Below are 26,141 nucleotides of genomic sequence, written 5' to 3' on the forward strand. Positions count from 1 at the left end.
GACGCAACACGCTACAAACAATTTCGGAGTTTGGGAATAATTCCGATACTTAGATTGCAACAAAGGAACTTTTCAAATCGAGTTACTTTAAGTCGTTTTTGGCAGAAAGAAAATCAATAAAAATGTCAACACGGTGGAGCCAGAAAGAGAAACAGAAACAGGGAGAACTCCATGCAAACAATCCACCTGTGGAAAATCAATCTGAGGGGGCGGATGGTGTATATTGGGACTCTCTGAAATATTAAAAGAAATCAGAGAATTCCGTTTGGAAACGGCAGGGAACTTTGGAGTCTTCCATCCATCCATCTTCTCCCGCTTTTCCGTCAGGGTCGCGGAGGTAACAGCTCCAGCAGAGAGCCCCAAACTTTCCTTTCCCTGGCCACATCAACCAGCTCTGACTGGGGGATTCCAAGACGCTCCCAGGCCAGCGAAGAGATATAATCCCTCCACCTGGTCCTAGGTCTACCCCTCGGTCTCTTCCCAGCTGGACGTGCCTGGAACACCTCCCTAGGGAGGTGCCCAGGTGGCATCCTCACTAGGTGCCCGAACCACCTCAACTGGCTCCTTTCAACGCGAAGGAGCAGCGGTTCTACTCCGAGTCCCTCCCAGATGACTGAACTTCTCACCTTATCCCTAAGGGAGATGCCAGCCACCCTGCGGAGAAATCCCATTTCGGCCGCTTGTATCCGCGATCTCGTTCTTTCGGTCATGACCCATCCTTCATGACCATAGGTGAGGGTAGGAATGAAGATGGCCCGGTAGACAGAGAGCTTTGCCTTCTGGCTTAGCTCTCTTTTCGTCACAACGGTGCGGTAAAGCGACTGCAGTACCGCTCCCGCTGCTCCGATTCTCCGGCCCATCTCACGCTCCATTGTTCCCTCACTCGAGAACAAGACCCCGAGATACTTGAACTCCTTCACTTGGGGTAAGGCTTCATTCCCTACCTGGAGTTTTACTTTGGAGTCTTGAAAAGGGAAATAAACGAATTACGAGAAGGCATCGGAGAACTGAAAACAAGGATGGGTGTAGCAGAAGTAAGAATTATGGAGAATGAGGACCGTGAAATCGTTATATGAGTAAAGTGCTAATCCACAGTCTGCGCCTACAGAAACAATTGGAAGACAAATGTGAGGACCTGGAAGGCCGTGCCCGGAGGTACAGTCTAGGAATTTATTCAGTGCCTGAAAAATGTGAAGGTAACAACATGGTTGATTTCGTGAAAAACTTAATACGGAAGAAACTGGATGTTCACGATGAAATACAAATTGAAAGAGCACACCGGGCTATTGGGCCACATCCTTGGCATACCGACCGACCCAGGTCAATAATAGTTTGTTTCCAAAACTACAACTTGAGGCAATGGGTGTTGCAAGCTGCCTGGGCAAAGAAGGACATTCGCGTGAATGATTGCAGAATATATTTCGATGAAGACTTCACTACCCAAGTGTTTAAGGAGCGTGCTAAATACAGACAAGCAAGAAAACAACTTCAGGAAAGAAGGATCAAGTCACGCATCATGCTCCTGCAAGACTTAAAGTATTTGAGAAAATTTGAAAAATCAAGATGTTTGACAACCCTCAAGCCGCGGCGGAGGGTCTACGTGAGTATGGCATCAAGATGGAAATACCAGCTGGAGTGCCGGTGTTCCAGTTTAACTGAATTCCGGTTCAACTGGTGGCGTTTGTTTAGGTTTTCCACTCCTTGAGCGTCATATGACGCTGTACAGGCCGGATTATATGTGGTTGCCAGGTTCGTCATTTTCACCTTACTTGTGTGTCTGAAATGTGACCAGACAATATTAAAAAAAAAACCTCGGCGAAAAAACGTAAGCATCACTTCATGTAAATGCGCATGTGGAGATCACCTACAGACAACAACACAAAATATGCTGGCCAGAAATTGAAAATATATAGAATATTCCAACTCCCTATGGGATTCGAACCCGTAAATATGAAAATATGAATCTAAGCCATGAATGTGACTCATTACGCCACCGACCGGCTCAAACAACAACGTGCTTGAACCATATACATCTTGTCAGCTCTTGTCAGCTGTTTACAAATCATCTTTTAACATGGATGAAATAAACACCACCCATGTTAATTGGTGATATCCACAATATGAAACAGGCAGACGCTGCCAACGTAAGCCTCAAAAACGAATGCAAAAGCCATGTGTTACGGACAATAGACACGCATGGCCATCTGAAAGGATATTGCTTTGTTTTTTAACCTTAAAAAAGTGCATATAGTGACCATTACAAAGCACATATCAAACGCTATGAAAATAGCCGCTGTGAGATAGGAACCCAGTCATGCTTTCAAATGGTATTAATCCACTGCCTTACCGCTAATGGCCTGAGCTACTGTTCAGACGTTGAAAGGTGAATATTTATTATTGACTATTTGCTTGTAGCTGTTCCCAATTGAGAAAACTGTCATAATTGGCTACAACTTCATCACTGGATGAATAGAGGCATGGTTTGGCAAGGGACTTTATTTATTTTTTGGCTGTCAAATACATGCAGGACAGTAATAATCTTTGTCCACAGGTGGTTCCCCCACACAAAGGCTGTGATACCAGCTTTTAGAAAGCGTGCACTACGTCTGGAAGAAAAGCGCAAACAAAAAAGATATGCTTTAGGACAGTTGTATAATAAAAACATTACAGTAATCAACTTCAAGTGCTCCAAACCTGCCTTACCCATTCGTCATGGGTGTCATGTTCGCCACGCACCCGACATAGCTCCAACAAATCATCTGCTGATTACAGATAGCTATGTTATTGGATGAAATAAATAGCACTTGCATGACAACTGAAAACAAATTAGAAACCAACCCGTTTCCTTGATGAGCTGTTGGGCTATGTCTATTCGCAGATGGCTGATCCCCTGCTCATCAAAGGTGTTTCATTTATGTTCTGCCTCTACCCGGACTATACATAATGGACGATTAAAGCAGTCTTGCTTACTTGAACTTTATTACATCCAGGCATCCACTCTCTGCCTTGTACATTAACTGAACTGGTCCGCGAGTGCGGTGTCACATAGAAATCGGTTCCCCGTACAACTGTACTTAATTAAACAATCCTATTGTTACATCTTTCTTTTTCTTTTTTAAAGTTAGTCTCTTTCCTAAGGTATCAGTTCAAAACATCATTTTCATTTCTTTTTTTTTTTTTTCTTTTTTTTTTCATTGTCCATACTCCAATCACTGAACATAGTCCGTCAGGTAGTGTGGCATGACAACTTGTCGACCTGACCTGGTGATCTTGTCTTGGTTCTGTACTGGGCCATCTGGCCATACGGCCGCCTCAGTCACTGTTGGTGTGGGTGCGTTTCGTGTTGGTGTGAGCACGGTGTGATTATGTCTGAGGTGACGACGATTTCGTCTCACAACCCCTCCTGACTCTAACTGCACCTCATATGATCTATGGCTCACCTGCTGGACCACTCTCGCTGGTCTCCAGCTCCTGCGTGTGTCACCTGGCTGTACTCTCACACTGTCCCCTCTTTTCAGAGCGTCCATGTCTTTTGCTGTGCGGTTGTAGTACTTTTCCTGTCTGTTGTGTTTCAGTCCCTGTTCGTTGTGTGTTACCTCTGGCTTCAGCAGAGTGTCCTTTGTGGGAAGCAGGGTCCTGGTCCTCCTGCTCAGGAGTCTCTGTGCCGGGCTTGTGTTGAGGCCCTGGCTCGGTGTGTTGCGATGATCTAACATGGCCAAATACGGATCCTGTCTTGCTGCTGCAGCCTTCAGCATCAGGTGCTTGGCTGTCTTTACCGCTGACTCCGCCTTCCCATTACTCTGCGGGTATCCTGGCGACGATGTCCTGTGTTCAAAGCCCCACTTCTGGCTGAAGTGCTGAAACTCTAGAGAGGCATACTGGGGTCCGTTATCCGAGATAACAGTGTCAGGAATCCCTTGTCGTGCAAAGTGGGCCTTGAGTTTTCTGATCACTGTATTGCTCTTAGTGTCAGGTAGATAATCAACCTCCCAAAAGTTTGAATAATAATCTACTGTTATCAGATAGTCTTTATTGTGAAAGGAGAAAAGGTCTGTTCCCACCTCGGCCCAGGGTCTGTTGGCCATGGAATGTGGGTGTAGTGTCTCTCTTTGTTGCTTTGGGTCCACTGACCTACATATGTCACATTTGGAGATGAAGGTCTTGATCTCCTCATTCATTCCAAGCCAGTAAACACACTCCCTCGCTCGCCTCAGACATCCTTCTACTCCCAGGTGAGAGGAGTGGATCCTGTGAGTGAGGTCCACCCTGAGTGCGTCAGGTATCACAGCTCTGTCACCTCGGAACACTATGCCGTCCTGGAAACTCAGTTCATCTTGGAAAGTGTGGTAGTGTCTGATGTCACTTGGTAAGTCATTTTTTCTCTTGGGCCACCCTGACAGTATTCTATTTGCTACACTCTGTAACTTCATGTCATCTTTCGTTGCAGCCCTGATGGCGCTCAGCCTCTCTGCTGAAATGGGTAGGTAGCTGACCATGTTCACAGTCTCTATATCTGTCTCACTCTCTCCCTTAGTGCTCTCCGGTAAGTACGCTCTACTCAGTGTGTCTGCTAGTAGCATATCCTTGCCTGGAACATATGTTACATTAATATCATACTGCTGCAGTCTGAGTAGCATTCTCTGCAGTCTCTTAGGTGCACTAAGTAATGGCTTCCTGTGTATATTCTCAAGGGGCTTGTGGTCGCTTTGTACTGTGACTTCCCTGCCATAAGTATACTGATGGAACTTTTCCATCCCAAATACTATTGCTAAACATTCTTTTTCTATTTGGGCATAGCCCTTTTCAGTTGGTGTAAGTGCTCTACTACCAAATGCTACCGGTTTACCTTTCTGTGTCAGGGCGGCCCCAAGTCCTGTGTCTGATGCATCACATTGAAGTGTCAGCTCCTCTTCCTTGTTGTAGTACTGTAGGACTGGTGCTTTAGCGATTTTTTCTTTCAGTCTTTGAAACGCCCCTTCTTGGATGTCTGTCCATTCCCACATGTTTTCCTTGCGTGTGAGTTGTCTCAGAATCTCACAGTCATCTGAAAGGTGGTTATAGAACTTAGAAAGATAGTTGACCATCCCAACTAGTCTCTGTACCCCTTTCACGTCGGTTGGCTGTGGCATTTCTCTGATTGCCCGTACCTTGTCTGGGTCAATCCTCAGTCCCTCGGCCGTCAGCAGATGACCAATGTAGGGTACCTCTTTTTGTCTGAGCTTGAATTTGTCAGCGTTTCAGCTTGATGTTGCGCTCTCTGCACCTGATTAGAAAACGTCTGACTTTCTCATCGTGGTCCTTTTCTGCCTCCTCTTGTGTTTTTCCTTCCCCTGTGATCAACACATCATCTGCTATGATGTAGATTCCTGGGAGACCCTCCAGGGCCTGCATGAGCTTTCTTTGGAACACTTCTGGTGCTGGACTTATTCCCATTGGCATCCTTAACCAACGAAGCGACCGAATGGGGTGGCGAATGTGGTAAGGTAGCTTGACTTCTCTTCTAGTTTGACGTGCCAGAAGCCTTGCTTCACATCGCAGACTGTGAAAACTTTTGCCTTTGACATTTCCGGCAGGATGTCATCTAAAGTTGGGAGTGGATAGTGACTTCTTTTAAGTGCTTGATTCAGAGGTTTTGGGTCTATACAGATCCTCAGTTTCCCATTAGGTTTTCTCACCGTTACCATGCTACTGATCCAGTCAGTGCTGCGTTCCACTGGTGTGATTATGTGTCTTCTCTCTAAATCTTTGAGTTCCTCTTGTAGAGGTGTCATCATAGCCACGGGCACTCTTCGCTTTGGCAGTTTCACTGGCGGTACTCTGTCATTTATCTCTATTCTATATTCACCTTCCATGCAGCCAACTCCGGTGAAAACATCCTCAAACTCCTCTTTGATTTTGTCCATGGTCATGTGTTTGCCACCTGCTGCCTTCGTCACTGGGCTCAGCTCTTTCGTCACTATGCTGTCTATAGCCAGAATGTTCTCGTACTGTATCTTTATCAACTTCATTGCCTCGCTGGCTTTTCTGCCCAGTAGAGGGATTCTGCTACTCTGGTCAACCACTTGAAACTCCAGTCTGTACAGCTTGTTATTTCTGGGGTTTCTGACCTTAACCTTACATGTACCCAGAGGAGTCAACTTGGTCTTGTTATACATCACTAAGACTTTCTCAGTGTGCTCTAACTTTGTGTCTGGGTTTAGTAGATCAATGGGGATGATATTACAGGTGGCCCCACAGTCTATCTGGAAGTTAACTAACTTTTCACCCATCTTCATTCTCGCAAAGAGCTGCTGGCTCTGACTGTGGCTGTCTTTAACCTGGTTTACATGTTCAACCTCTCCATTTACTTCAGTTATACAGTTGACATCCTCATAAGAGTCACTGTCACTGGTTTGCTCTGTAACTGTATGCACTTTCTTAGTTTTCCAACTGCTCTCTTGTCTAGATCTGCACTGAGCTGCAAAATGGTTTTCCTTTCCACACTTTTTACACTTTTTTCCGAAAGCTGGGCATTTTTTCTTATTCTTCTCGTGTGTTCTTCCACAAAACTTGCACAGTATCTCATTGTCTTTTTGTCTTTCTTCTGCTTGTTTCAGTGCATGTACTTCCTCCACTGTCCGTCCTTGAAGGGTTTTGCTATTCTCCCTTGACAGCTCTGAAGCTCTACATATGTGCAGGCATTTATCAAGAGTCAGATTATCTTCCCTAAGTAATCTCTCCCTCAGTGCTGAGCTATTTGTGCCACACACAAGTCGATCTCTTATCAATGAATCTCTAATGTCCCCAAAACTGCAAGTACTAGCAAGCACTCTCAAGTCTGTTACATAGCTGTCTACGTTTTCATCTAATCCTTGGTTTCTCACGAAGAATCTGTATCTTTCCACAGTCTCGTTTACCTTGGGGTTGCAGTATTCCTCAAACTGCTTGATCACTGAAGTCAATGTGGTCTTTGCTGAAGCGCTAGCACTGGTTGGCAAAGTTGTCTTAAGTTCTCTGCCTTTTTCTCCGACGAGGTAATTGAATAGCTTGACTTTCATGGTCTCGTCGGCATCTGGAATGGTAAGGTCTGCATACAGTGTGAACTCCTCTTTCCAACTTTTCCATGTCTTCGCCAAATTGCTGGAGGCCAAATCCAAATTTCCCGGAGGTTTTAGCCCTTCCATTGCTGTCAGCTAGCACTAGCCGTCTTTTGGCGCGATCGCAGGTAGTTGTGCTGCCGTCTTCCGTCAGGCTAGCGTGCTGGCTAGTTCAAACTTTCACTTTTCCAAGTTAATGCTTACGATTTTTCCAACGTGCATTCCGCTGCCACCATGTTTCATTTTATGTTCTGCCTCTACCCGGACTATACATAATGGACGATTAAAGCAGTCTTGCTTACTTGAACTTTATTACATCCAGGCATCCACTCTCTGCCTTGTACATTAACTGAACTGGTCCGCGAGTGCGGTGTCACATAGAAATCGGTCCCCCGTACAACTGTACTTAATTAAACAATCCTATTGTTACAAAAGGGACCAGCCACCAGTTTCATCAACAATCGACAAAATAAGTCCATAATTACCAGTTTCCAGAGTTTCTGCTTGTATTTCTTGTGCTTGTGGAAATGTATGGCTGGACTGAGGTGGGGATGGGTCAGTAAATGCGGATGGGGAACCAGTTTGCCATTTGTGCGGCACACGTGGTGTTGGCTCTATTGCCGAGTTGGTCTATACTTTATGCAAGGTCTTGCCCTTCTTTGACATTGTGTCAGCACTTTTTCTATCCATGCTGACGATTATAAATGGCCCGTCTAAACAGCTATATATATTAGGGTGACCAGATTTGAGGTGGCGAAAAAGAGGACACTTGCGATTGTTGGGGCGTGGGGGGAAGCGCCAGTCTATTTAAGTACACGCTTAATGGTCCCAACAGTGAAAACCGGGCGTTTTCATGAATTTATAAAACCCCCCACTTGCGATTGTTGGGGGGTGGGGGGAAGCGCCAGTCAATTTTTAATGGTCCCAACAGTGAAAACCGGGCGTTTTCATGAATTTATAAAAAACCCCCGGACGCTCCGGACAGGACGTAAATAGAGGACATGTCCGGGCAAAAGAGGACGTTTGGTCACCCTAATATATATCCTTTGCCACCTAATTTGCTAATTCATCCAGTGATCAATTTCAATGTCATTGTTACTGTTTTTCCCAATTGTTGGGAACAGCTACAAGCAATTTGTCAATTATGAAATATTCAACTTGCTTTTTCAACGTCTGAACAGTAGCTCAGACCATTAGCGGTAAGGCAGTGGATTAATACCTTTTGAAAGCATGACTGGGTTCGTATCTCACAGCGGCTATTTTCGTTTGATATGTGCTTTGTAATGGTCGCTATATGCACTTTTAGGCAAAAAAACAAAGCAATGTCCTTTGAGGTTGCCATGCTTTTGTTCCGTAACACATGGCTTTTGCATTCGTTTTTGAGGCTTTCGTTGGCAGCGTCTGCCTGTGCCATATTGTGAATATCACCAGTTAACATGGTGGTGTTTATTTCATCCATGTTAAACGGTGATTTGTAAACAGCTGACAAGAACTGACAAGATGTATGGTTCAAGCACGTTGTTGTTTGAGCCGGTCGGTGGCGTAATGAGTCACATTCATGGTTGACATGTATATTGCCCAAATTTTTTGCCAGCGTATTTTGTGTTGTTGTCTGTGGGTGACCTCGACATGTGCATTTTACATGAACTGGTGATGTTAACGTATTTTCGCCGAGGTTTTCTCCGTTGTCTGGTCACAATTCAGACACACAAGTTACGTGAAAATGACGAACCGGGCAACCACAACATCTGGCGGAAAAGGTAAAAAAACGCCACCAGTTAAACCGGAATCCAGTTAAACTGGAACACCGGACCTGGAGTCCACGCTCCCGCTCTAGGAGCAGGACAACGCCAGCAGGTGTAAATTGGATTCTTTAGATAGGCATGAAAGAGCAACATACTGAAAAAGTTATGTGTGGATTACTAAAACAAAGACAAAGCCCCAGGGAGGGTGACTCCCTGTAGGTATTTTATTGTTTTTGAACCAAATGACTGAACCACTCCGAACATTTACAAGATTTGTCAACACGGAGCATAAAATGAATGATTTTGAATATGATATCGACCCGGAGAATCATGTGTTTAGTCATATCAATGACACGTGTGAATATTATACTGATGATCAATTTAATGACAATGTTGAACTGGTTAATACATTTTCGTTAATGCATATCAATTGTAGAAGTCTCTGTGCAAACTTTACTAAGATCAATGAATATTTAAATACATTTAAAAGTAAATTCAAACTGATAGCCTTATCTGAGACGTGGTAAAATCAAGAGAAAGGTATTGCTTTTCATATTGAGGGTTATGAGTTACATTATATCAACAGAACCAACAAGAGGGGAGGGGTGTGGCCCTTTATGTGGACAGTGACTTGAAATGTAAACCTGTTGAACATATGACAATAGTAATTGAAGATTTAATGGAATGCATAACTGTGGAAATTGAAATGGAAAGGATGACAAATATTGTTGTGACTTGTGTATACAGAACGCCAGGGTCAAACGTTTAAACATTTAAAGACCGTTTGGAAGTATTAATGAATAGGCTAAATGAAAGTAAAACATTTATAATCTGTGGTGATTTTAATATTGACCTCTTAAATGTATCTAAACATAAAACAACTTCAGACTTCATGGATACATTATACAGCAGAGGGCTATACCCATTGATCACCAAGCCCAGTAGAATAACCTCCACTTGTTCAACATTAATTGACAATATTTGTATAAATGTCATGGAGAACACTGTTAAAAGTGGGCTGTTAATAAATGACATAAGTGACCATTTCATTGTATTTGTAATCTATGATCGTGAAATAAAGACAGAGAAGGAGGAAAATTGCAATAGATATGTAAGAGTAAGAACTGATGAAACAATAAACAAGTTCAGGAATGACCTCTTAAAAGAAGAGTGGAAAGGAGTTTATGTAGAAGAGGTAAATGCTGCATATGAGGCATTTCTAAAGATCTACCTTTCACTGTATGACAAACACTGTCCGACAACGCTATGTAAACATAAGAAATCTAGTTTCAATAACAAGCCTTGGATAACAAAGGGCTTGCAAAATGCTTGCAAAAAGAAAAATAAACTTTATACAGACTTCATTAAATTTAGAACAAAGACTGCTGAAGAACAATACAAGACTTATACAAATAAGTTGATATGTATATTGAGACAAGCCAAAAAAGAGTATTATAATAAGAAGTTAAAAGACAATACAAATGATATCAAAGGCACTTGGAAAATTCTAAACCCTGTAATAGGAAATAAACCACAGGTCTGCCCAGTTATTTCATTAACAACAATAATAAGGAAATAAAAAACATGAATGAAGTGGAAAATTAATTCAATGATTTTTTTGGGTAAATGTTGGGCCTAATCTCGCAAATTCTGTAAAAAAACATGAGGATAAGCAAACAGAGAGTGGCCTGAATGTGAGACATAAAGTGTTGCAGTCCATGTTTCTCGTAAGTGAGTGAAATGGAAATTAGATCAATTGTAGCAAAATCCCACAATAAGACCTCATCTGATAGTGATGGGATCCACATGATTATAGTGAAACAGACTATTGACTGTATGACCAAACCACTAAGCTATATTTTCAATCTTTCTTTTAATACAGGTACTTTTCCAGACAGAATGAAAATATTAAAGGTTATTCCAATTTTTAAAATGGGATCTAAACACAGCTTTACTAACTACAGACCTGTGTCTCTACTTTCACAATTTTCCAAAGTGCTTGAAAAACTGTTTGTACAAAAATTAGATACATTTATTGAAAGGAATAATTTGTTGAATGAGAGTCAGTATGGCTTTCGGGCAAACCGATCTACAGCTTTAGCATTAATGAAAATAACAGAAGAAATTACAACAGCAATACAAAGTGAGAAATACCCAATAGGCGTATTTATTGATTTAAATAAAGCATTTGATACTATAGATCATACCATCTTCATTTCTAAATTACATGCATATGGTGTGCGAGGAATAGTTCTAAACTGGTTAAGTAGCTCTTTAGGGAACAGACAACAATACGTAAAGTGTGCTGGTAAAACATCTGAGAGTATGAACATTGAATGTGGAGTTCCACAGGGCTCGGTCTTGCGGCCTAAACTTTTTCTTTTGTATATCAATGACATATGTGAGATATCAAAGATACTGCAGTTTGTGTAGTTTGCAGATGACACCAATGTGTTTAGTTCAGGAGATGATTTAAAGGGTTTAGCAGAAAGCATTTTAAATGAAATGGCCAAACTTAAAATATGGTTTGATGAAAATAAGTTATCTTTAAATTTGAACAAAACCAAGTTCATGGTTTTTGCTAATAAAAAAAAGGGTGAAAAAGTTTCACTGTCAATAGATGGAGTTTGTATTGAAAGAGTGTCTGAATTTAGGTTCTTGGGTGTGACGATGGATGACAAATTGACATGGAAATCACATATAGCACATGTAAAAAAAAAAGGTGTCAAAGAATATTTCTGTATTGAATAAAGCAAAGTATGTGTTAGATTACAAGGCAATGAGAATTCTATACTGCCCACTGGTTTTGCCACACTTTAGCTATTGTGTGGAAGTGTGGGGCAACACGTACATGAGTAATATAAACCCATTGTTTATGTTACAGAAAAGAGCACTAAGAATTATTCATAAAGTGGACTTCAGAGAACACACAAATAGTCTGTTTATCAAGTCAGGACTTTTGAAACTTAAGGATTTAGTTGAGTTCCAGACACTACTAGTTATATTCAGGGCAAAAAGCAAAGTATTAGCAGAACATTTACAAACATTGTTTGTTTTTAGTTCAGAGGATGAGGACCAAAGAAGGACATTTCATTTTAAGCATCAGTATGCATGGACTACTTTAAAGCAGATGTGTATTTCAGTGGTTGGAGTCAAACTGTGGAATTGTCTACAGAATGATTTAAAGGGTTGTATAAATATTTTTCAGTTCAAGAAGATGTATAAAAAAAGAGTAACTAAACTTTATGAAGTGGCAGGTAATCTGGTTCCTTGTAGTATTTTTACAAAACAATCCTATCTTATCTAATTTTTGGGAATTGGGTAACGATAATATTTGTATTGGATTGTGTATGTCATTTTTACATTTCTATATTGCTTTTTAAACCACAATCATGTACAAATTCAATTTGACCTGAACAGTACTAAAGGGTCCAAAATGTAAACATGATTCAAGGGTGAGTGTTCTTCTGCTTTGTAGTGAATTGGATCCGTTAAGATGAAAAATATTGTATGAAAATTAAGTTTGGAAAACAATATACCAAGAATAATACCACCCCCCCCCCCCCCCCCGACACACACACACACACACACACACAAACATCCAGCACCAGACCTTTTTCTTCTTCTAGCTGCTATAGACAGCACGACTTGCATATATTTGTACTGATCGCATGTATTCATCTGTTTTAGTCAACCAGACTAGATTTACAACTGTGTCATGGCACATTTCAAGGTTTCAAGGTTTTATTTGTCATATGCACAGCAGATACAGCGTATATGTTGGCAATGAAAATCTTATGTCGCGTGCTCCTCCAACAACTCCACATACAGTGGGGCAAAAAAGTATTTAGTCAGCCACCAATTGTGCAAGTTCTCCCATTTAAAAAGATGAGAGAGGCCTGTAATTTTTATCATAGGTATACCTCAACTATGAGAGACAGAATGAGAAAAATAAATCCAGAAAATCACATTGTAGGATTTTTAAAGAATTTATTTCCAAATGATTGTGGAAAATAAGTATTTGGTCAATAACAAAAGTTCATCTCAATACTTTGTTATATACCCTTTGTTGGCAATGACAGAGGTCAAACGTTTTCTGTAAGTCTTCACAAGGTTTCCACACACTGTTGCTGGTATTTTGGCCCATTCCTCCATGCAGATCTCCTCTAAAGCAGTGATGTTTTGGGGCTGTCGCTGGGCAACACGGACTTTCAACTCCCTCCAAAGATTTTCTATGGGGTTGAGATCTGGAGACTGGCTAGGCCACTCCAGGACCTTGAAATGCTTCTTACGAAGCCACTCCTTCGTTGCCCTGGCGGTGTGTTTGGGATCATTGTCATGCTGAAAGACCCAGCCACGCTTCATCTTCAGTGCCCTTGCTGATGGAAGAGGTTTTCACTCAAAATCTCACGATACATGGCCCCATTCATTCTTTCCTTTACACGGATCAGTCGTCCTGGTCCCTTTGCAGAAAAACAGCCCCAAAGCATGATGTTTCCACCCCCATGCTTCACAGTAGGTATGGTGTTCTTTGGATGCAACTCTGCATTCTTTCTCCTCCAAACACGACGACTTGAGTTTTTACCAAAAAGATCTATTTTGGTTTCATCTGACCATATGACATTCTCCCAATCCTCTTCTGGATCATCCAAATGCCCTCTAGCAAACTTCCGACGGGCCTGGACATGTACTGGCTTAAGCAGGGGGACACGTCTGGAACTGCATGATTTAAGTCCCTGGCGGCGTAGTGTGTTACTGATGGTAGCCTCTGTTACTTTGGTCCCAGCTCTCTGCAGGTCATTCACTAGGTCCCCCCGTGTGGTTCTGGGATTTTTGCTCACCTTTCTTGTGATCATTTTGACCCCACGGGGTGAGATCTTGCGTGGAGCCCCAGATCGAGGGAGATTAGCAGTGGTCTTGTATGTCTTCCATTTTCTAATAATTGCTCCCACAGTTGATTTCTTCACACCAAGCTGCTTACCTATTGCAGATTCAGTTTTCCCAGCCTGGTGCAGGTCTACAATTTTGTCTCTGGTCTTCTTTGACAGCTCTTTGGTCTTGGCCATAGAGGAGTTTGTAGTATGACTGTTTGAGGTTGTGGACAGGTGTCTTTTATACTGATAACGAGTTCAAAAAGGTGCCATTAATACAGGTAACGGGTGGAGGACAGAGGAGCCTCTTAAAGAAGAAGTTACAGGTCTGTGAGAGCCAGAAATCTTGCTTGTTTGTAGGTGACCAAATACTTATTTTACCGAGGAATTTACCAATTAATTCATTAAAAATCAGACAATGTGATTTCCTGGATTTTTTTCCCCCATTCTGTCTCTCATAGTTGAAGTATACCTATGATGAAAATTACAGGCCTCTCTCATCTTTTTAAATGGGAGAACTTGCACAATTGGTGGCTGACTAAATACTTTTTTGCCCCACTGTACATGGTGCAAATAACATAAATAAAATAGTGCAAAAAGAGAGAAGAATATTTACAGTAACAACAATAAAGATTTGAGGATGTGAAATATATACATATTTGGAATACATTGAAAGTATTTAAACATTTACACTGTTGAATGAGGAGGTATGGACAGATGCATATATTATGTATAGCAGATGTATATGGCAGATATGTACAATATATAGATATGTGTACTATAAACAGATATGTATGGCAGATGTGTATAATATACAGTATATATATATGTATGTGTGTACTATAAACAGATGTGAGTAGACATTCACACAGCTCAGGAGTTCAGCAGTCTTATAGCCTGTGGTATAAAACTGTCTCTGAGTCTGGTGGTCTTGGTCCGGATGCTGCGGTACCGTCTGCCAGACGGCAGCAGAAAGAACAGATTGTTGCTGGGGTGATGGGGGTCCTTTAATATCCTACCGGCCTTCTTCCTACACCGCTGGGTGTAGAGGTCCTCCATGGATGGCAGCTCCGTCCTGGTGATGTGCTGAGCAGTTTTCACCACCCTCTGTAGAGTCTTACGGTTGAGGGCGGTGCAACTGCCATACCAGGCGGTGATGCAGCCAGTCAGGATACTCTCGATGGTGCACCTGTAGAAGTTGCAGAGTATCCTGGAGTCCATGTTGAACTTCCGCAGCCTGCGGAGGAAGAAGAGCCGCTGTCGAGCCGTCTTGGATATGACCCTGGTGTGATGTGTCCATGTCAGGTCCTCACTGATGTTTACCCCGAGGAACCTGAAGCTGCTGACTCTCTCCACAGGAGTCCCGTCGATGGTGATGGGTGTGTGTGCCTCTCTCTGCCTCTTCCTGTAGTCCACAATCAGCTCCTTTGTTTTGCTGACGTTGAGATGGAGGTTGTTGTCCTGGCACCAAGATGTCAGGGCTCTGACCTCCTCTCTGTACGCCGTCTCGTCGCCGTCTGTGATCAGGCCGATGACGGTCGTGTCGTCAGCAAACTTGATGATGGTGTTGGAGCTGTGTGTGGCCACGCAGTCGTGCGTGAACAGGGAGTAGAGGAGAGGGCTGAGCACACAACCCTGAGGGGCTCCGGTGTTGAGGGTCAAGGTGGAGGATGTGATGTTCCCCATCCGCACTGCCTGGGATCTGCCCGTCAGGAAGCTCATGATCCAGTCACAGAGGGCGCTGTTGAGCCCAAGGTCCCTGAGCTTAATGATGAGCTTGGAGGGCACAATAGTGTTGAATGCTGAACTGTAGTCAATGAACAGCATTCTCACATAAGTGTTCCTCTGGTCCAGGTGGGAGAGGGCAGTGTGGAGGGTGAGGGAGATGGCATCATCCGTGGACCTGTTTGCTCTGTAGGCAAACTGCAAGGGGTCCAGTGAATCCATTTGTGTGAAGACACACATATTTTTACATATTTATGGTTGTGCCTTTTTAATTTTTTTTAGTTTGTGTATGTACATAAGCTGTTTATATATAAATGTACATATTTGTATTCTTTGGGCAGTGAGAAAAAATGTAATTCTCCCTGTTTGTACCACACACACACACAAATGGATAACAAAGTTGACTTTGACTTAATAAACACATAAAAAGCATGCATTCCTATTTTATTGTTCAACCTTTTCGACCAAAGTGTTTTAAGTGTTTTGCTTTGCCTTGCAGAAACATGTTCCCGTCCAATCTGGTTCAGGCAACATTTCAGCAGGTGAGTTAATTGATAATACACACGCATCACTTCAAACACAAAAGCGTGGATTTAATAACAAGGTATATTTCTGCTCCTGTTCTCTTCCCTTGCAACAGTATCGAACGAGCAGCGAGTACATTGTGAAAACCAAGCCAACAGTGAGCCAGGCCCAATCAGAGTCCACGACACGGCGAGCGCTCATCTACGGTATCCAGGACGATAATGGGACTGACATTCAGAACTTTGCTCTTGACCTGACTCCACCCCCTGATGTGCTCATTCGCATACGAGAAGGAACAAGCGATGGAATGAATGTCCTTGGAATTGTTATTTTTTCAGCAACCATGGGTAACAAAATTGCAACGTTCATCTTTAGTCCAGCTTCAAGATTCAGCTTTAAGTAATCATATTAAAGATGTTCCTTTATATCTTCACAGGTATTATGTTGGGAAGGATGGGGCCAAATGGCAGCGCCTTGGTGAACTTCTGCCAGAGCTTGAATGAGGCCGTCCTTAGAATTGTTGCCATAGTTATATGGTAATGTTTTCTTTAAATATACCACTGGAATTAAAGAAGCCCAGTGTTTCCCCTTCAGAAGTGTTCAAGGTTAACCGGCAACCGATATTAATAAGCTACTTGGGTGTATGAGAAGGCAAAACTTACAGTAGATAAGTTGAGCCATTATCATTTTCTATTCCAGAAAACCTACAAGCTGCCTAAGGAATGATAACTAGCTTTATGATGCTAGCTTAGGTTTGTGACAAATTAATTTACCTCAATTGCCTAGATATTTTCAGTGTTCAGAAAGTCATGACATGTTTAGGTGTATGTGGTACCCATCCTTACACATCCAAAGCTTTATCTACTTTATGCCTCACTTTGATAGGAAGACAGCCCACCGTTCCGCAAGCTCATTGGTCAAAAGTCCCAATAGTTTGTTCAATACTCCAAGGTTTTGTTGCTCCATAAATACACTAACTGGAGTAGGGGTTCAGTGATAGGAGACCTCACTACTTTACAGATTTTGTTAACATGTCGCCGATTTTAACAGAAAATATATGTCTATCTATATGTTAACATGTAGCTGTTAGCATAGAAAAGGAAGATTAGCTGTAGTGGAGAGTTAAAGGTAACTCAGTGTTGGCACTAGTTCTTTAGTTTATCACTAGGTTCACCCCGGTGTGTCGGCCAGAACACCACTTAAGGCCAAAGGTCCAGTGCCCAGAAATGAGGAGCTGAGTTGATATTTGACATCTTTATTACTTCTCTTAATGGGTCTGTGTGTATGTGTATGTGTATGTGTGGTCTTCCTACAATAGAAATGAACACAATACATGAATATAAAGTCAACTATGCATACATAAACAATAAACATAACACTCCCAAACCTTACAAGACGAAACTACTAAAACATTTCACATTATGTCGAACACATTCTACATCCGGTCTGCAGCCAAAGAGGCAGCCAATGCTCTTATTTCTGACACGCCACATACATGCTACTTCCGGTAATCGGGTTAGCGAAACAATAAGTCTAAAACTTAGCGGTAAACACTATACATCTCACACGTAACCTCACAAACATTCATCCACATCAACTATGCCTTAACACTTTAATTATAATTATTAAGGAACAACATAACAAACAGTAGCTACTGTCGACAACACTCACCGTCATTTACGCACACTAACACAACACAGCAGACCGAAACCTTACCGCAACTACTTGTAATGACCGCCGTCTGACCTAGTGCCACCTTACACAAAACACTTGAGCTAGCCCCTCCTTACCGCGTCATCTACACAGGACAACTGAAAATACTGAACACCAACACAACTTTGGAGCCTTTTCTACATTAGCATTAATAGCATTCCTTCTGCTTTTCATTCCCGATATGTGTACTGTAATCATGAAAATGGGACAAATCTTTGTTGGAAGATCTCATATATATGCAGGGAAAGTTTGACTCCTAAGAAACCATTTCAAATTGGGATTAACCTTTATTTACCCAGGATTCATAATGATCATAGAGGCTGAAAAACGTTTGAATTGTTCATTAAATTGCAATAAACAAAGAGTAACAATATATATGTCTTACCTTAAATCTTTACGGTAACTAATTATTTGCCCATTTATGTCTGGGTAAAACTTTACAAATCTCCATCTTAAACTGGGGTCAACAAAGTTGCTCAGAGCTTAAAGAGCGAATCCTTGAATTGTATAGTTCTACCCCAACTAGCGTGGGTATTTCTTATTGAAGTTGTTGGGAAACTTGTCTTTTGGCCAACAAATCTTAACAGTTGAAAAAATATATAGGACTTCTGGGCCACTATTGCTGACTTTCAGTTAACTCTTCTTTAGGTACTTCCCATTCGGCATCGTGTTCCTGGTGGCCGGTAAGATCCTGGAGATGAGCGATCCGTCAGCCATGGGGAAAAAGCTGGGTTTCTACGCCGTCACCGTGGTGTTTGGTCTGGTGTTGCACGGCTTGTTCATCCTGCCTGCCATGTACTTCTTCATCACCAAAAAGAGCCCCATCGTTTACATACGGGGAATCCTGCAAGCCCTGCTCATCGCACTGGCAACCTCTTCCAGGTAAAGGAAATAAGTTCAGGATGAACAAACTCTATTCACTTGTTTTTGGTTTGCATTGTAAAAGAACAGACCACAGATTTTTTTTTTTTCTCATGTGTGAATCATAATGATGCATCCCTGAGTACTAATACCACTTATCCTTCCCTGTTTTATCCATTCACTGGAACATAAGCATGAAAAGCCTGACAGGGACTTTGGGGTATCAGAAAACATCTGGTGTGTGTGGGAAGGCATGCGAATGTAAAGGAGCATTCCACGCATTTGATAATATTGGCAGGTGTGTGTGTGTGTGTGTGTGTGTGTGTGTGTGTGTGTGTGTGTGTGTGTGTGTGTGTGTGTGTGTGTGTGTGTGTGTGTGTGTGTGTGTGTGTGTGTGTGTGCGCAGATGTTAATAATTTGGGGGATAGCTTCTCTATAAAAACAGAATCAGGGTTTTTGAACATTTGAGTTTTTTCTCATAGCAGACATTTTTGTCACTGGTAGAGTTCAGATTGGTTTCATTTTCAACCCTTCTGGAATAATGGAAACCAGTGGCTGCCTGGAAGGAAGGAAAAGTGAAAAACTGAAAACAGGGTTGGGAGGGTTACTTTAAAATGCATTCTGTTACAGTTGCAAGTTACCTACAGTAACCTAATCTAAGTATCACAAAATATAAGTAATGTAACCTGATTACTTTACATTACTTTTGGATTATCTCAATCAATATTAAATGCAAAACAAATGAATAAAAGAGAAAATATATATCAATAAGAGGTTTTTTATTTAAGTGTATTATGTAAGACATCAGGCCAATGTGACTTTAGAAAAAGAGAAACCAAGATATTTTGGATCCAAAGATTCAAGGGTTTTTAATTTCATGTGCACATTAGCTACACTGTAGTTAAGGCAATGAAAATCTGAGGTCCCGAGTCCTTCAACTACGCAAAATATTATACATAGGACATAAGACCATAATGTAAAAATAATACCGTGCAAAATGAAACAGAGTAGGATAAATTAGAAAAAAATAGTGCAGGTTATATTGCAAGACCGGTCTACAAGAATTGCAGATAAAGTTTACTATAAATATTTCAGAAAATAAATAAATACAATAAGCTAAATGAAGCAGAGAATGTTGAAAGTGACCAAGTAAATGGAAAAAATAAAATATACAAGAACAGAGGTGAATGCTTTGGGTTATGGAAGCACTTAACAGAGCTCAGGCGCTTAGCAGTCTTATTGCCTGTGGAAAAATGTGTATGTAATGATGTCATCCTGACCATTGCTTGTTCTGACCTCTGGGTTGTTCTTCCACAGCTCTGCCACATTGCCTATAACCTTCAAGTGCCTCTTAGAGAACAACCACATTGACCGCCGCATCATCCGCTTTGTGCTCCCTGTGGGCGCCACCATCAACATGGACGGCACCGCTCTCTACGAGGCCGTGGCAGCAATATTCATTGCACAAGTTAACAATTACGAGCTGGACTTTGGCCAGATCATCACCATCAGGTCAGTGGACCGTGCTGCGGGCCTATACCATCTGTGCTTCTAAGCTCATTAACATGGTAAAGATATCATTGGGATTTGAAAGCAATGATATCAATGGCCATAAATCCTTGACAGTGAATGGCAGAAATACATTATGCATAATACATGGCCTTTCAAATATCCACTTTAATTTGGGTTTTCAGTGATTATCTGACCTCATTTTTTTTGCTGCACAAATGTAGGAGGAGGTTTTTCGCAATTTTAAAAATGCTTCTTTCAAACAAAGCAGAGCAGGAATGATGCATCTGAGGTTCCTTCATGTTTGAACACACTGTGAAATGAGCATCAATGAAGACTTTTTGAATCATTGCCTCAATATGTAATGAAAAAAACTGCTATAAATCACAGTGAGCTTGCTTAGCTTTCCAGCAGGTGCAGGATTGCTAAAAATGTCCTTCCTTTCATCAAGCAATCCGAGAAGACATACATGTCAGGGTTTGTTGATGAATATCTCATCCCACAGGTGGAACAACTCATCGCTCCTTAAACTGAAACCAAGAACTCTCTCTGATGTGGGGACCAGGCTCATTATAGAGATATTTGCAGAAATAGAAGCAGGAGGAAGAATACATTGATGAATCTCAGCAGCAGAGAGAAAAAACCATTGTGCACAATATAATTGCAAGCATGCTTCCTTTTGAATCCTTTGTCCAATTCAACATCTAAGCCCCTTCTACAAGGCTGGATTACACAATAGATTTTTATCAAAGGGAGCATTTTGCACCTTTTTCCAATGCCATATTACTGATGATGATACATGTAGTCAATTGAAGTAATTCATTTCTAGTTAAATATTAACAATCTAGGAAGAACTCCATGTGCTTTCAATTGGGACTTTTAGTGTTCACCTATGGGTGACCTTATGTACCCAAAGTGTTTGGTTGATATAATAACTTTGATAATAAAATGTTCGCGCATTGAGGAATTTATTGACTCATTAGTTTCCCATCAACACTGACTGGAATCCACATAAAAGAGAGAGTTGGAATAAAAGCAACATTACAACCTTTGTTACTCAAATTACATTCGTGCACATTAATAATTAAGGCAAACCTTTTTAGAATGGTTTCCACTGATGGAAAAAAAAAAACCTGCATAAAGACGTACAAGAATGATTAACTGAAATGATAACAGCACAGTCTTTTCTCAAGGCCTGTCATGGATTACACAAAACAAGGTGGGTAAAAAGAAAAGAGTGCTGAGAGAAAAGCACTAATCCTGCCTGCTTTCTGTTTTCAGCATACTTGGCCAATCACACACACTTCACATCATTGTGTGATGTGTGTGTGATTGCTGGGTTGTCCTTTTTAGAAAGTTACAAGTCCCTGCCAAGTTCTATTGAAAATGTGCGTGGGATGGACAGTTTTGACACTGTTTAAACGTCTAACAAGCGTTGCATATTGATGCCATTATGTGGCTTTCTTATGTCTAACTTAAAAAGCCTTCTTATGCATCCTGCATGGTTTGGCTTGCTTTGGCTGACTCTTGGTACCAAGTTTACATCTTGTTTTTCTTCAACGCTATGCTCACAGAACACTTTCATCTGCTACCAAACAGAGGAACGTCTGCGTTTTGTTCATTTTAAAGGTCTCCTATTATGCTATATTTTAACAATATATTGTAGGGCAATATCTATACAATGCATCCATATGTCAATCCATTGTAGCATGCCTCATACCCCTCTATTTCAGCCCTGTTCCTGAAGTGCTGAAGCTGGCCACGCCCCTTGGAGCATCACAGAGACATTATATGTATTATATAAACAACAACTCTAAGTCCCTCCTGCAGACATCCTGCTGAATATACATTCAGGGGGGATTCAGCTCGCGACTGTATATGGGGGACGATAGGTTGGGATGTGTCACGTGGGCAGGACGTGGCCAGGAGTTCAATGTAAAGCCAGCCCACATTTCAGTTATGATGTCATATCGGCAGCAAATCTGGGTCAGCTCGTCTGTAACCCCGTTTTTAGAGATGTGGGTAAGGAGGAAAAGAGAGAGGGTGATATTTTCTGACACTTTGTGTGTCTCCTTACACACCGGGGACACATTTATGTATAAAAGACAGCAAAAAGTGCATTTTGCATAATAGTGGACCTTTAAGATGATTAGAGCTTTGTTGTACCATGCAGTGGAAATGCAGATTCCTCTCCTGCTGTTGCATATGAAACAGTAGTGATCTGCTGGAAGAGAGAAGTGGGAGATTACAGGAAACACATGGGTATTTGAAACAGTGCGCTGAAGATAATCTGCCCACAAAAGCATTACAACTTGCAAGCAACACAAGATAAAAGCTCCACTGTGCTTCAAGTGTAAAGCCAACAGTGATACTCATTGTGTTGCATCCTGTGCTGAATAACAAACATATTGTGGAGAAGCAAGTGAATGATGCCCACTGTGTCTGGCTTGCCATGAAGAAGAAGAAGAAGAAGAAGAAGAAGAAGAAGAAGACATACTTTTATTAATCCCTTACAGGGAAATTGCTTTCTCTACTCTGTTGTGTTGACACACATTAAACACACAGAGGATATACATGCACAAACACAGAGGAAATACATGCACAGACAGCCACATGCAGAGGAGAGGTGGCAGAGCAGAGAGGCAGCCAGGTACCCGGCGCCAAGGGAGCAGATAGAGGTTAGGTGCCTTGCTCAAGGGCACCTCGGCAGTGGCCTAGGAGGAGAACTGGCACCTCTCCAGCTACCAGCTCACTCCATATTTAAATACTAATGCAACATAAGTATTCTTACAGCAATTTTAGTTGTGCAGTGATGATTGATCTATACATTTTAATGTATTTAATAATACCACTCTGACATCCTGTTTTAATGAAAAGGATTTTGTCCAACAACCCCCCCTCCCTCCCCCGTATTTGCCACTGTATGTTTTTTCAATATAATTCCATATAGCAACTGTAGATTGAAGCTATCCGCTTATCTCCCTCTGAAAAGAGCCATGTGGCCACGATAAACCCGCATATCCCGGTCACGCCACCTCTGAACCCAACCCATCCCCTCCCCCCCACTCGCTATCCCTCACCATCATGCTTTAGTGAGCGTTGGGATCATCCCATCCTCAACCTCTGGATGTGCGCCAGATACCAGATGTACACTTACACGGAGTTCACCCTCCACACAGTTTCTACTGGTATGCTTTCATCTAATTTACCATTCAATAGGGAAGATGCTTCGGATCAGTTTGCAGTTGGACAGTTACTATGGTGATATACTCTCAAGAGGTTATTCTCATCGTTTCATTTCGTTCAGGAAAAAATAAGATTAAGAATAAATGAGATCAAGATACTTCATGGATCGAATCTGAGTGTGTGTGCTCAACTTTTTATCACAATCAGAAACTGCTGGGAGCGTTCTTCAACCAGCTGCTGCTGCCCACTGGGAAAGTAGGGCACTCCATTAAACATCGGCTTAGTCTGCCAGAATACAGATAATACAGGGCATGTAAATTAGTTTTAATTATGATTAAAACTAATTTACATGCCGTAGCAGGCAACATTCAACAACAAAAATGCCAATGTGTGTGAATGTTCTTGTAGGAAATGCCCCTTAAAAGATAATGGTTATGGCAAATTATGGCTAGGACCCCCCACTATTAGCATTTATACAAACATCAATAATCAGTGTTCTGAAGCAAAATAATGGCAGCCAAAATACAACCACAGGGCATTAATTCTAGTTCTGTAATATTCCATTAGAGGGTAAAATAAAGTGGAAAGACAATTGCTTTTGTAAAAGAGGATTGGAGATTTTGGAGAAAATAGCTTGTCCTTGTGAATTTGGTTGTGCATTGGTCTTTCATGACATCCTTCAACCCTTGTTCAGGGTCACAGAGTCAATATTTCTCTTCACATGTTGCAATACATACATTACATTCTAAATATCTTTGTTGACATCATGTTTCTCTCTAAATTCCCAGTATCACAGCCACAGCAGCCAGTATTGGTGCCGCTGGGATCCCGCAAGCTGGACTGGTCACCATGGTGATAGTGCTAACATCTGTTGGGTTGCCAACTGATGACATCACTCTCATCATTGCAGTAGACTGGGCATTGTAAGTAGCATGTGTGTTCACTTACTTTCGGATCCAAATTATTAATACGAGATGAAAACATGATCCCCATCTTCTTCATCTCCTCTCTATTTGGTCAACATGTCCCCAAATATGTCAGGTTTATTTTCGACTCTCAAATGTCTTCCTCTTCTACAGAGACAGATTCAGAACCATGGTGAATGTTATGGGGGACGCTCTGGCCACAGGCATCATGGCCCACATCTGCAGGAAAGACTTCATGAAAGAGGGCGATGGGGTGAGTTTTAATTATGGCTTCAGTTCTTCTCTATTTAGGAGACTTGCCCAATTATGACCCTCACATGGATTTTCATTAAAGGGTCATTCATAAAAAAGATGAAATTGGATGTTATTAATCCAGCTGTCTTGGAGTGTTCTTAATACTACTTCCTGATAATGAAAACCAAATGGAATGGCATGTCTATTTTTCTTTTAATGTCCAAACCTTTGCTAAACATTAGTGCTAGCTTAAGTTAGTAAGTTACCTCATGTGTTCCTGGCTACTCATTGTGTGCTGCCACTGATATGGGGTGAGCAGTACAGTAAAAACAACTCCCAGAAGGAAAGAAAAACTCAAAACAGTCTATAATATTTTGTCTGCTATTTGTTGTCAATAAGTACAAAGAGAGATCTTTTGTATGGTTTCTATTTTTAAACTCCATCTCCATCTTTTTATGGCCATAAACAATGCATGCTGATATTGTAACAGTTAGTGTTTAATCGAATTGGTGAGGACTTGCCATTGCATCTTAGTGGATAAAAAGGTTGTAAAAGAACACATTAGTCATCGTTTTAACTAAATGGACAATGCAACAAACACACTCTCCATCATATTAATTTTTTGCGTAATCACTGTCATTATAGATTATACAACATCTTCAATATAGAATAAAAATAACATTTATTTTGGGAAATAATCTGGTAGCTGTACATCTCTTATTGGCATGTTGCATCAATGTTCTTCCTGACATGCTTTCACTTTTTCTTCTACTTCCTAATTCCATTTGTGCTTCCATTCCTGTGAACCCATCGGCCCCCAGGTGCCTCTGATCTGTGAGCCCAAACCCGTGTTGAACGCCCCAACTATGATGAACTGTCACAACAACAATGGTAACTACCGGCCCCCTTCTTCAGGAGGCAAACACGAGCTCGTACCTTCTGACGTTGCCCGGCTGATGCAGCTGGAGGAGGGGGTCCGGCCGCCTGCGGACAGGAAGAAGCCTCCGATTCCCCCGAGGCACCTGAAGAAGATCAAAGAGCACTGCACCATCGACATTAACGGTCTTGAGACCAACGTATAGCTTCCTCCTAGAGTTCATCGGTTTTCTTTGTAGATTTGCTGAGCAGAACTTTGGAGCAAAGACGTCTTTACAGATGGGAAGACAGCACGGCTTCATTTTAGGGGTCCTGGAAACTAGGAGCAAAGCCTTGTAGTGGGGAAATGTATAGCAGTGAAATGCTTTCTGTGACTGGACAAGTATCACACTGGCCATGGACACCAGAAGGTGGTGGAAGATGGTTTTATTCATAAAACTCGTCTTTGGTGTGGATCTACACCTTAACCCCCAGACTCTGATTACAGGTGTGAGTACTTCCATTGATAAACTGATTTCTATTTGATATCTACATTTTATATATTTTTTTTGTTCTGTGTTTATAATATTTTATACTAGTGCAAGCAACCAGCTGTTTATGTTAAATAGGCAGCCTGGTTTCCTCAATCTACGATCCAATACAACTAAACTGCATTGTCAATTACCTTTCAAGGTAAAAGAGTTTTGTTTTTGTCACAGATTCTTTTGAAATCAGACCCAGGTCAAACTGGGAAATTAGACTCACAGAGTAATTCATCCATTTAATTCTTGTGAATACAGTATCTCAAGAGCACCCGGTAGGAATTTCCAAAGCTTTTGGACAAACCTCGACCTGGACCCAAGAATGAACTGATGACAACTATGTGTTCAAAGATATATGTGACATTACAAAACA

The 26,141-nt window shown here is 41.5% G+C and overlaps 1 protein-coding gene across 1 annotated transcript in view; it reads left to right on the forward strand.

Moving 5' to 3' along the window:
• The window catches only part of slc1a7b (solute carrier family 1 member 7b), a 59,058-nt gene extending 33,605 nt beyond the window's left edge, over positions 1-25,453 (forward strand). Inside the window, exons 4-11 of the mRNA XM_063890458.1 lie at positions 15,917-15,959; positions 16,058-16,289; positions 16,379-16,478; positions 18,304-18,537; positions 19,834-20,028; positions 24,000-24,134; positions 24,291-24,390; positions 25,193-25,453. Coding sequence (XP_063746528.1) covers positions 15,917-15,959; positions 16,058-16,289; positions 16,379-16,478; positions 18,304-18,537; positions 19,834-20,028; positions 24,000-24,134; positions 24,291-24,390; positions 25,193-25,453 — 1,300 coding nt within the window. The remainder of the gene's footprint in view (positions 1-15,916; positions 15,960-16,057; positions 16,290-16,378; positions 16,479-18,303; positions 18,538-19,833; positions 20,029-23,999; positions 24,135-24,290; positions 24,391-25,192) is intronic.
• Positions 25,454-26,141: the final 688 nt, after the last annotated feature.

The sequence above is a fragment of the Eleginops maclovinus genome, chromosome 9 (assembly GCF_036324505.1).
Source record: "Eleginops maclovinus isolate JMC-PN-2008 ecotype Puerto Natales chromosome 9, JC_Emac_rtc_rv5, whole genome shotgun sequence".
Taxonomy (NCBI): Eukaryota; Metazoa; Chordata; class Actinopteri; order Perciformes; family Eleginopidae; genus Eleginops; species Eleginops maclovinus.